The sequence below is a fragment of the Rutidosis leptorrhynchoides genome, chromosome 4 (genome assembly GCF_046630445.1).
Source record: "Rutidosis leptorrhynchoides isolate AG116_Rl617_1_P2 chromosome 4, CSIRO_AGI_Rlap_v1, whole genome shotgun sequence".
NCBI classification, from domain to species: Eukaryota; Viridiplantae; Streptophyta; class Magnoliopsida; order Asterales; family Asteraceae; genus Rutidosis; species Rutidosis leptorrhynchoides.
In genome coordinates this window covers 21,768,614-21,780,243 of record NC_092336.1, presented here as the reverse complement: position 1 = coordinate 21,780,243, position 11,630 = coordinate 21,768,614, and the positions used below count along the sequence as shown (strand labels likewise).

The 11,630-nt window shown below is 32.2% G+C and overlaps 1 protein-coding gene across 2 annotated transcripts; it reads right to left on the bottom strand.

Moving 5' to 3' along the window:
- Positions 1 to 270: 270 nt before the first annotated feature.
- LOC139841464 (protein PARTING DANCERS homolog) lies at positions 271 to 4,430 on the bottom strand. Of its 2 annotated transcripts, XM_071831680.1 has the most exons (8): positions 4,162 to 4,430; positions 2,667 to 2,791; positions 2,296 to 2,384; positions 2,133 to 2,228; positions 1,945 to 2,039; positions 1,517 to 1,557; positions 997 to 1,080; positions 271 to 606 (listed from the first exon to the last, which is right to left on the bottom strand). In XM_071831680.1, the coding sequence occupies exons 1-8, from the start codon at positions 4,199 to 4,201 to the stop codon at positions 457 to 459; spliced, it is 720 nt and encodes a 239-aa protein (XP_071687781.1). In that variant the 5' UTR covers positions 4,202 to 4,430; the 3' UTR covers positions 271 to 456. The 2 variants fall into 2 exon arrangements, with proteins under 2 accessions (XP_071687781.1, XP_071687782.1); XM_071831681.1 differs by lacking the exon at positions 997 to 1,080.
- Positions 4,431 to 11,630: the final 7,200 nt, after the last annotated feature.

The window sequence follows — 11,630 nt, the reverse complement described above, 5'->3', positions numbered from 1 at the left end:
TATGGGTTGAATCTGAGTCCTACTTGGCGCAGGTTCGAATCCAGTGGGAGGTTTTTTCAAGGATTCTATTGTGGTGAATAAAAGTGTATGACTTAAGCCATTCAGTTTAATCCAAAACACACTGGGTACTCAAAGCGGCGATGGTGTGTGAAAAGTTTCAACCTAACGCATGTGAGGGTGAGAAGCCGTTCAAAAAAAATAGTAAAGCATTTTGAGTGTGACCAAAGAAAGAAAAACGCTAAGAACCCTGTTTATAGTTTAATAACGTTAATAATCTATTAAGAAAAAGTCCACAAAACGCACCATATGGCTGTAGCAACTGATATCGTGAAGAGTGTGTGTAAAACAGCTTAACAAAAATCTCATGGTTGTTTTACTGAATGTATCTTTGATGTATTATGCTTAAACTAACTATTACATACACTTGTTAATTTGAAAAACATATGCGTATGTCAATCAACTGATTTTGGGGCCGAGGTAGAACTTGCGATCTCTGAAAAATCTTGAAATTATCTCGGCTTTTTCTGATGAAATGTCAGTGTTCTCCAGGATGTTCTCCTTTGATGTTTTCGCAATTGCTTCGATTGATCCTATGGTTTGAATCAGCTGTGGCCAGATCACCAGAAGAAGTTCAGATGTAAATCAATATCTAGAGGTGGCAAAATGGAATGGTCCGTTGGGCCATGTAAGGGGTGAAAACTAATAAAATTTAGAAGCCGGATATTAGGTAAAAATACTTATTTATAATAACTTTTTTTGATTGAAAGATTTGGGAATTATGCATTAGAAATACACTTCGAGTGACTTTCAACTGTTTGTCCCATTACATTTTAAGCTAATGACTTTAACCGCTGTAGATAAGGCATAACTAAATCAATGAGTTGGTCACACCAGTTTGCCACCTCTACTAAAATTTCAAGGCATACATCTACTTGAAATTGACATCAGATGCCTAATTAAAATTAAAATAGATGGTAAAAATGAATGGATTAATACCGCATTAGCATCATGAGTCTCCACATGGGGGATAGAGGATGCCACTTTAAGAAATACATCCATGTCTTGGACCGACTTCTCCTTCTTACAGGAGAAAAAAGGAAATGGTCAGTGCCAAGTGCCAACAAAATGGGTCAGTAAGATGAGGGGTCAAAATGGGCGATTTTGTACAACTTTTTGATATTTGTTGACCCAAAACACTTTCTGTCAAGATTTCTTTAGATAACTTAGATACAAAATTTGTATGTTAAACATGATTACATCTAACTACAATAACAATCTAAAATGCTTGAACGGGGATTTAGGTGTAGATATAATATATACCTCGACTCATATGTCCCATTTCCATTTTGCTATTTTTTGAATTTTAACCATTTGTCCCGTTAAATATGTAAAAAAAACCTGAATAGGCTAATTCAAAAGTAAATATATCAAAGTTACCTACATTGGACTTTGGTAAAATAAATACTACACCTCTGTAAAACAATGAAAAGGAAAAGAAAGAACAGGAGAAGCTTACCTCAGCTTTCAATTTGGATACAGCATCCTGCCTCTTGCAAACTGTAATACAAAAATATTTTCTGTGATATCAGAATACATAAATAAAACGTATACAATGCAAAGCCAAAAGACATGAGAAAATGGGTGTGCTGGTCAAGTTGGATATTGGATCAAAACGGGCAATTTTTGTGCAGGTAGTAATGTGCTAGATCATCTTATAAATAATAACATAACATTATTCATTAAACAAATCACTTCAGATGTTTTTATCAATTAAAAAAAAAATTGTGACTTCTGACCCATTGAACCCATTTCTATTTAAGACATTCTTTTGTATACCTGTTCAAAAAGTAAGAGATGAAACATAACCCGCATCAACCCATATCTGTAAATTAATGGGTTAAGGCGGGTTAAGGTAGCCACCGATTTAGAAGTATGCAAACTTACCACCACGAGCATGTGCTATTCTAACAATCTTCTCGAAGCCCGTTTCTAGATCCATTGCTAAAATAAAGCTTGGCCTACCCATAGCCATACCATATCTGAATCGAGCAATATTACTTGAATGTTTCTAGTAATCATATAGAGACAGTTATGGATGACATATAACAATGGATGACAATGTGTGTAATCACCTTAACTTAGAATGTAAGAAGGAATCATTCTGCTCCTTTGTTGGAAGGATGACCACAACATATAGATGCTCAAATTGAGTCTTCAGTTTTTCGGCTCTGTATTTACTAACATAAGAACAAGCTAAACAAGCTGATACTACTTGAAATAGAAATGTCCAGCTACCTGGTAAATATTGGCCCTGGATTGTCACAGTCGTAACTCATCACAAACATGAAGGCCAATGATAAACCTCCGCAATTTAAAATGAAATCCTGAATAGAGTAAAAAATATATTTTAAAAGGCAGTCTAGAAGAGACATAGAACTGAACGTGTAAACATGGGTAACTTAGGTAACTTAGGGGATTTAGAGATGCTTAACCCGTTCTTTGACTTCGATCCATTCGACGATTTCATAAGTTATTTAAATTTAATACGTTTTGACATATTATTAAATTGAAATTGCAACCCTAGTTTACCCGTTTCCATACAAAGGTACCAAGATGCAGCTCTAAAAACTGATAAAAAAAAAGGTAAAGAATCAAATGGACTTTACAGGTGCAATCCGCACAATGTTTAGCCGAAAGGAATTTTCACTCAAAAAGCGAGATATAAAATTTATAACGGATGGATGTTGTTCATCTCTCCATGTGCTACTCATCATGCAAACGATGCCAACACCTGTTCGAATGCAAATACCACATAAATAAACAATTACAATGAAATCTGTAGAATGATAATGCCATATACCACTAACGTGCCTAACATAAAGTTACATACCGTCCATAGGTTTTGTTATTGAACATCTTAAACATATCTAGATAATAACATACTTATATAGATATACTTTCATGTCGTACTGATACTTTCCAGAGTACTACGAGTATCATCTAGCAAATATTTGTTTGGGCCGTGAACAACATTATTAATATCACAGATAGAAAGATATAAGTTATAAAACTATATAGTAATATGTCTACGCGAAGCAAATCTCCTCGGGGGTCACTGGATGTATTCTACAAAACAACAACGACTCTAAAATGTATGTGAAAGATAGTTCCTTATTGAATAGTCGATATGAAATTGAACAACAATATGCACAAATGAATCGTATGGATATATTATGGTTATGTAGGCATAGACAACTTGAAACCAACATATTACAAACCATAAATGGAACGAGTAAGTCAATTTACATTTACCTTCACCTTTTATTTATTTACAGTTGGGTAAAAACAAAGTGCTACGACAAAGTGCTACCGTACTAGCTATCATTTGTCACTATATTAACTGATTGTAAAACGTCACTGCCTTTGGATCCATGAAATTACATGGGATGGATATTATAAACCGGTCTTCATCAAGATCAAAGATATGAAAGTATGCGATGAATATAGTACAACAATTGCATATTTGGACTCAACAAATCTAAAAGCGGATCCTGTTATCATTCTTCGCATCAAAACAAGCTTGTTTTCACACATTGATCCCTCTACAGAATCACAGAACACTAGAAGGCAGACATCTTTACATAACAATACCTAGACCTTATATAAAGCTATACCGTATAAAGTCTGCCCTTAGTTCGACTGTCCATCACAATAGTTAATCGACAAGAAAAAAACAATGACGATAAGTCACAAGGCTAATAGCTAACTCATTTCTTAATGAATTTGCCCAAAGAAATAAATTGAGAATGCTGAATCCTCTACGCCTTGTACATAACTATGTAACTGCATAAGTATTAGAAGTAGAACATGAATCAGGGACCTAGTGAAACAGCATAATACACATCACAATTTCTTCAAGCCACTAGCCTTTCGAATGAGATTACGATTCAGTGATTAACCAGTAACTAACCTAATGCAAGCGATCAAATCTATCTATTATATTACAACTTAATAGTTCATAGAATACACAACTACAAACATATATGCATTACAGCTGATATATCATATATACTTGAATTCCTATGCATACACATTTCATCAATTCAAACTTAAAATTAAATTTTAAAACTGAAATACTTAAGATAACAGATAAAATATGACCTAAATTACGTAAGGAAACGTCACTTTGAGGGCGAATCATCGTGGAAGCTCAAATTTGCATAAATTTTGTCAATTCAAATGCTCGTTCTGGAGTTGAACAATGATTAATACGACAAGGTATTGATATGAGATTTATGAAGTGTGCGTGCGTGGTGTAATGAGAAATTAATAGGAGCACTATAGCGGAAAATTAGGGTTTTGATAATGGCGATTCCGGAGGAAAAGATTAGATGATATTGATCAGTGAGTGAGCACACTTTCTCAATTTATCTACGGTGTAAATGTGCTGAGCTAGCCGAGCCTAATCGAGTATATATATTTAGGAAGATTCTCACACACACTTTTATATCCTCACACACTTATTTTAACCTTTTACTCTTCTAATAATACTCAATTGGTGTGTGAGGATCAAAAAAGTCACACCTATTTTAACCTTTTACTCTTCTAATAATACTCAATTGGTGTGTGAGGATCAAAAAAGTGTGTGTGAGAATCATCTCCCATATATTTATTATATTATATTATATTATATATTATTATTATTATTATTATATACCTATATCTAAAAGGTACAGGCAACATTAGTACTATTCCTTTTTCTACTTTTCGCAAACTTAACTCCCTAACTTTCATTAAAATACAAATATAACCCCCACTTTATACGTATATTTTTTTCAAATTTCACAAACTTAGCCCCCTAACTTTTATTAAAATACAAATGGAACACCCACTTTACTAACTTTTTTTTACTAATATTCAATTTTCACAAACTTAACCCCTAACTTTTATTAAAATACAAATCGAACTCCCACTTTATACGTAAATTTTTTTCAAATTTCACAAACTTAACCCCCTAACTTTTATTAAAATACAAATCGAACCCCCACTTTACTAACTTTTTTTTTAAATTAAACCCGAACGCTAAAAGAAGCAACTTTCACAAAATGAACAACCCTTCAATGTTAGATGTCGAAAAAAATTCTTTTTTACAAAATAGATCAAGACTTTTTTTTAACTCGCATTCAAAACGGAGCCCCCGGCGCGAAGCGAGAGCTCCACAACTAGTTATATCTATATATCTAAATGACATAGTGGAAGTGAATAATACAAAAGGATATTTCTCTGACTTTTTAACTTTTTTTTAATATTTAAATTTCATTCCACCAAAAAAGACCTCTAGACTTTTTCCAAAAATTCAAATCAACCTCCCAAACAGGGGTAAAGTGTCAAATGACTATTTTCATAAAAAAATCTTAAACAAACTCCCACCAAATTTTCAACGGGTCATATCTTCTCGCTCGCAATGAGTTAAATTTTTCCGACAACATCGTTAAACTCAAAATAATTTTAGGAACACAATGTCACTAACTATACGCAAAACGGACTTTTTTTTAAAAAAACGCTAAATATTTGGGGTACTTTTCATACACGTTGATTTTGCGTTAAATTTTTGAAAGTCGACAATTCCATAGCGAAACGCGGAGATGTACATATATTGTTAATTTAACATAACGTTTAAATCTTTCACGATGTGATGCCCCGTACAAAACCATCGTGTACGAGTCATCAACAACAGGATCATTACAAGGTCAAACACTATATGCTATTTCAAAATACGTTTGCATTCATGATAAAAGGTGACGTCATAACGAACGTCAAGTGTTTTACATCAAAAGTATGCTTCAATGAACATAAGCAAATATAATAGTACGTGACCCCAATGGTCGTTACAAATCATAGTTTCAAAAGTATTAAAGTTATGAATGCAAGATAAACAGTTCATGCGGTGATAACTCTAGAGCAGCGAGTGTCTACAGCAAGACTAGTACACAGCGGAAGCAACCTTAAGCACCTGAGAAAAACATGCTTAAAAACGTCAACACAAAGGTTGGTGAGCTATAGCTTAAGTATAACAGCATGTAAGGTAGGCCACGAGGTTTCAGTGCTACAAAGAGCGTTTCAAAACAGTATGATAAAGTATATGTTAACCGTGGGCACTTAGTAACTAACTTAACGTTTATACCCCCTGAAAGTACACTTGGCAAGTGCGTATGTTTACGAAGTATTAAACACTCGTTAAATGCTAGCGCGACTAGCCCGAGTGGGGATGTCAAACCCTATGGATCCATATCTAAGATTCGCGTTCACCGGTTCAAAAACCAATGACTAAACGTTACCGAGCTAAAGGGAATGTTTATTGAAATGTCCCGTTCTTATTGATTAAAAACGTTCCATATTAATTGATTTCGTTGCGAGGTTTTGACCTCTATATGAGACGTTTTTCAAAGACTGCATTCATTTTAAAACAAACCATAACCTTTATTTCATCAATAAAGGTTTAAAAAGCTTTACGTAGATTATCAAATAATGATAATCTAAAATATCCTGTTTACACAAGACCATTACATAATGGTTTACAATTCAAATATGTTACAACAAAATAAGTTTCTTGAATGCAGTTTTTACACAATATCATACAAGCATGGACTCCAAATCTCGTCCTTATTTAAGTATGCGACAGTGGAAGCTCTTAATAATCACCTGAGAATAAACATGCTTAAAACGTCAACAAAAATGTTGGTGAGTTATAGGTTTAACCTATATATATCAAATCATAATAATAGACCACAAGATTTCATATTTCAATACACATCCCATACATAGAGATAAAAATCATTCATATGGTGAACACCTGGTAACCGACATTAACAAGATGCATATATATAAGAATATCCCCATCATTCCGGGACACCCTTCGGATATGATATAAATTTCGAAGTACTAAAGCATCCGGTACTTTGGATGGGGTTTGTTAGGCCCAATAGATCTATCTTTAGGATTCGCGTCAATTAGGGTGTCTGTTCCCTAATTCTTAGATTACCAGACTTAATAAAAAGGGGCATGTTCGATTTCGATAATTCAACCATAGAATGTAGTTTCACGTACTTGTGTCTATTTTGTAAATCATTTATAAAACCTGCATGTATTCTCATCCCAAAAATATTAGATTTTAAAAGTGGGACTATAACTCACTTTCACAGATTTTTACTTCGTCGGGAAGTAAGACTTGGCCACTGGTTGATTCACGAACCTATAACAATATATACATATATATCAAAGTATGTTCAAAATATATTTACAACACTTTTAATATATTTTGATGTTTTAAGTTTATTAAGTCAGCTGTCCTCGTTAGTAACCTACAACTAGTTGTCCACAGTTAGATGTACAGAAATAAATCGATAAATATTATCTTGAATCAATCCACGACCCAGTGTATACGTATCTCAGTATTGATCACAACTCAAACTATATATATTTTGGAATCAACCTCAACCCTGTATAGCTAACTCCAACATTCACATATAGAGTGTCTATGGTTGTTCCGAAATATATATAGATGTGTCGACATGATAGGTCGAAACATTGTATACGTGTCTATGGTATCTCAAGATTACATATTATACAATACAAGTTGATTAAGTTATGGTTGGAATAGATTTGTTACCAATTTTCACGTAGCTAAAATGAGAAAAATTATCCAATCTTGTTTTACCCATAACTTCTTCATTTTAAATCCGTTTTGAGTGAATCAAATTGCTATGGTTTCATATTGAACTCTATTTTATGAATCTAAACAGAAAAAGTATAGGTTTATAGTCGGAAAAATAAGTTACAAGTCGTTTTTGTAAAGGTAGTCATTTCAGTCGAAAGAACGACGTCTAGATGACCATTTTAGAAAACATACTTCCACTTTGAGTTTAACCATAATTTTTGGATATAGTTTCATGTTCATAATAAAAATCATTTTCTCAGAATAACAACTTTTAAATCAAAGTTTATCATAGTTTTTAATTAACTAACCCAAAACAGCCCGCGGTGTTACTACGACGGCGTAAATCCGGTTTTACGGTGTTTTTCGTGTTTCCAGGTTTTAAATCATTAAGTTAGCATATCATATAGATATAGAACATGTGTTTAGTTGATTTTAAAAGTCAAGTTAGAAGGATTAACTTTTGTTTGCGAACAAGTTTAGAATTAACTAAACTATGTTCTAGTGATTACAAGTTTAAACCTTCGAATAAGATAGCTTTATATGTATGAATCGAATGATGTTATGAACATCATTACTACCTTAAGTTCCTTGGATAAACCTACTGGAAAAGAGAAAAATGGATCTAGCTTCAACGGATCCTTGGATGGCTCGAAGTTCTTGAAGCAGAATCATGACACGAAAATAAGTTCAAGTAAGATCATCACTTGAAATAAGATTGTTATAGTTATAGAAATTGAACCAAAGTTTGAATATGATTATTACCTTGTATTAGAATGATAACCTACTGTAAGAAACAAAGATTTCTTGAGGTTGGATGATCACCTTACAAGATTGGAAGTGAGCTAGCAAACTTGAAAGTATTCTTGATTTTATGTAACTAGAACTTGTAAAATATATGAAGAACACTTAGAACTTGAAGATAGAACTTGAGAGAGATCAATTAGATGAATAAAATTGAAGAATGAAAGTGTTTGTAGGTGTTTTTGGTCGTTGGTGTATGGATTAGATATAAAGGATATGTAATTTTGTTTTCATGTAAATAAGTCATGAATGATTACTCATATTTTTGTAATTTTATGAGATATTTCATGCTAGTTGCCAAATGATGGTTCCCACATGTGTTAGGTGACTCACATGGGCTGCTAAGAGCTGATCATTGGAGTGTATATACCAATAGTACATACATCTAAAAGCTGTGTATTGTACGAGTACGAATACGGGTGCATACGAGTAGAATTGTTGATGAAACTGAACGAGGATGTAATTGTAAGCATTTTTGTTAAGTAGAAGTATTTTGATAAGTGTCTTGAAGTCTTTCAAAAGTGTATGAATACATATTAAAACACTACATGTATATACATTTTAACTGAGTCGTTAAGTCATCGTTAGTCGTTACATGTAAATGTTGTTTTGAAACCTTTAGGTTAACGATCTTGTTGAATGTCGTTAACCCATTGTTCATTATAACAAATGAGTTTGTAAATTTTTATATTATCATGATATTATGATATATAATATATCTTAGTATGATGTATATACAGTTAAATGTCGTTACAACGATAATCGTTACATATATGTCTCGTTTCGAAATCATTAAGTTAGTAGTCTTATTTTTACATATGTATTTCATTGTTAATACACTTAATAATATATTTACTTATCATTTAACATAATTAACCAAGTGTATCAATATCTTAATATGATTCATATGTACCTAGTAAGACATTGTTATAACGATAATCGTTATATATATCGTTTTCGAGTTTCTTAAATTAATAGTCTCATTTTTATGTATATAACTCATTGTTAAAATACTTAATGAGATACATACTTATAATAAAAACATGTTAACTATATATATAACCATATATATGTCATCGTATAGTTTTTACAAGTTTTAACGTTCGTGAATCACCGGTCAACTTGGGTGGTCAATTGTCTATATGAAACATATTTCAATTAATCAAGTCTTAACAAGTTTGATTGCTTAACATGTTGGAAACATTTAATCATGTAAATATCAATCTCAATTAATATATATAAACATGGAAAAGTTCGGGTCACTACATTTATGCCGTTGTATAACCCACACATATATAAGTTTAAGTACTCGTGCCTAGTATGTAAAACGTAAAATGCGCATGTATTCTCAGTTCCCAAAATAGTTAAAGTAAAAAGGGAATGCTATAGCTCACAATGATAAAGTAGCGGTAAAGTATGACTCGGGAAATAAGCAAGTACGTAGGTCCGGAAAGTTGATAATGCTAAAAACGAACATATATTTCATAGCATTATTCCTCAAGAAAGACAAGCTTTTAGTTGCAATTGTTCTATTTACAAGTGATATTCGTTTAAATAATAAAAGGTGAAGACAAAAGACAGATTCGACGAATTGAAGACGCAAACGACCAAAAAGCTCAAAAGTACAAAAGACAATCAAAGAGGTTCCAATTATTGATAAGAAACGTCTCGAAACTACAAGAGTACAAGATTCAAAACACAAAGTACAAAATATAAAATTGTACGCAAGGACGTTCGAAAATTCGGAACCGGGACCAGAGTCAACTCTCAACGCTCGACGCAACGGACTAAAAATTACAAGTTAACTATGTATATAAATATAATATAATATATAATTAATTATATTAATTATATATATATATTATATTTATAAATAAATCGTCGGCAAGAAAGACTCCAAAAGCTGGTGAGCTGTATTTACAAACTCCGCGACTCGCGGAGTTTGAAGGCCAAAAGGGCCGCGAGTCGCGGAGCCCCAAACTTTGAAACTCCCTATAAAGCCAACCGAATTCTGAGCATTTTTCATCATCTTTTTTCCTTCTTCTCTCAATATATACGTAATATATATTTATAATTTATATTTTAATTTTAATTTTAATTTTAATTCTAATAATAAGGGTATGTTATCGAATGTTGTAAAGGTGTAAGTCGAAATTCTGTCCGTGTAACGCTACGCTATTTTTAATCATTGTAAGTTATGTTCAACCTTTTTACATTAATGTCTCGTAGCTAAGTTATTATTATGCTTATTTAATCCAAAGTAATCATGATGTTGGGCTAATTACTAAAATTGGGTAATTGGGCTTTGTACCATAATTTGGGTTTGGATAAAAGAACGACACTTGTAGAAATTAGACTATGGGCTATTAATGGGTTTTATATTAACTAAACAATACCTTGTTAATTTAATATACAAACTTATAATTCGACGTATTTATATATAACCACATACGCTTTACTGGGTACGGTGGGCGGGATATCTATAAATACCAATAATTATTCATTTTACCGGACACGGAACTGGATTAATAGTTAATAGACTTGTTGAATCAGGGGTGAATTACATTCAAGGGTAATTGGTGTAATTGTTAACAAAGTAGTAAAACCTTGGTTTACACGCAGTCGATAACCTGGTGTATTCATTAAACAAAGTATTAAAACCTTGTTACAATTCGAATCCCCAATTAGTTGGAATATTTGACTTCGGGAATAAGAATAATTTGACGAAGGCTTTCGCTCTTTATATTTATGACTGATGGACTATTATAGACAAATTCGTATGGACATATTAAATAATCCAGGACAAATGACAATTAACCCATGGGCATAAAACTAAAATCAACACGTCAAACATCATGATTACGGAAGTTTAAATAAGCATAATTCTTTTATTTCATATTTAATTTCCTTTATTTTATATTTAATTGCACTTCTAATTATCGCATCTTTATTATTATTGTATTTAATTGCACTTTTAATTATCGTACTTTTTAATTATCGCAAGTTTATTTTATCGCACTTTTATTATTCGCAATTTCATTATCGTTATTTACTTTACGCTTTAAATTAAGTCTTGTATTTATTTATTATTTTACATTTGGTTTTAACTGCG

What these genes read in the sequence shown, in the direction of transcription:
- LOC139841464 (XM_071831680.1), bottom strand. Translation starts at nt 4,201, where the DNA reads ATGATTCGCCCTCAAAGTGACGTTTCCTTACGTAATTTAG. An exon ending in AATAGCACATGCTCGTGGTG is followed by an intron (nt 1,558 to 1,944) that starts GTAAGTTTGCAT and finishes TTTGTATTACAG; the next exon opens with TTTGCAAGAGGCAGGATGCT. An exon ending in AGACTCATGATGCTAATGCG is followed by an intron (nt 607 to 996) that starts GTATTAATCCAT and finishes ATCTGGCCACAG; the next exon opens with CTGATTCAAACCATAGGATC.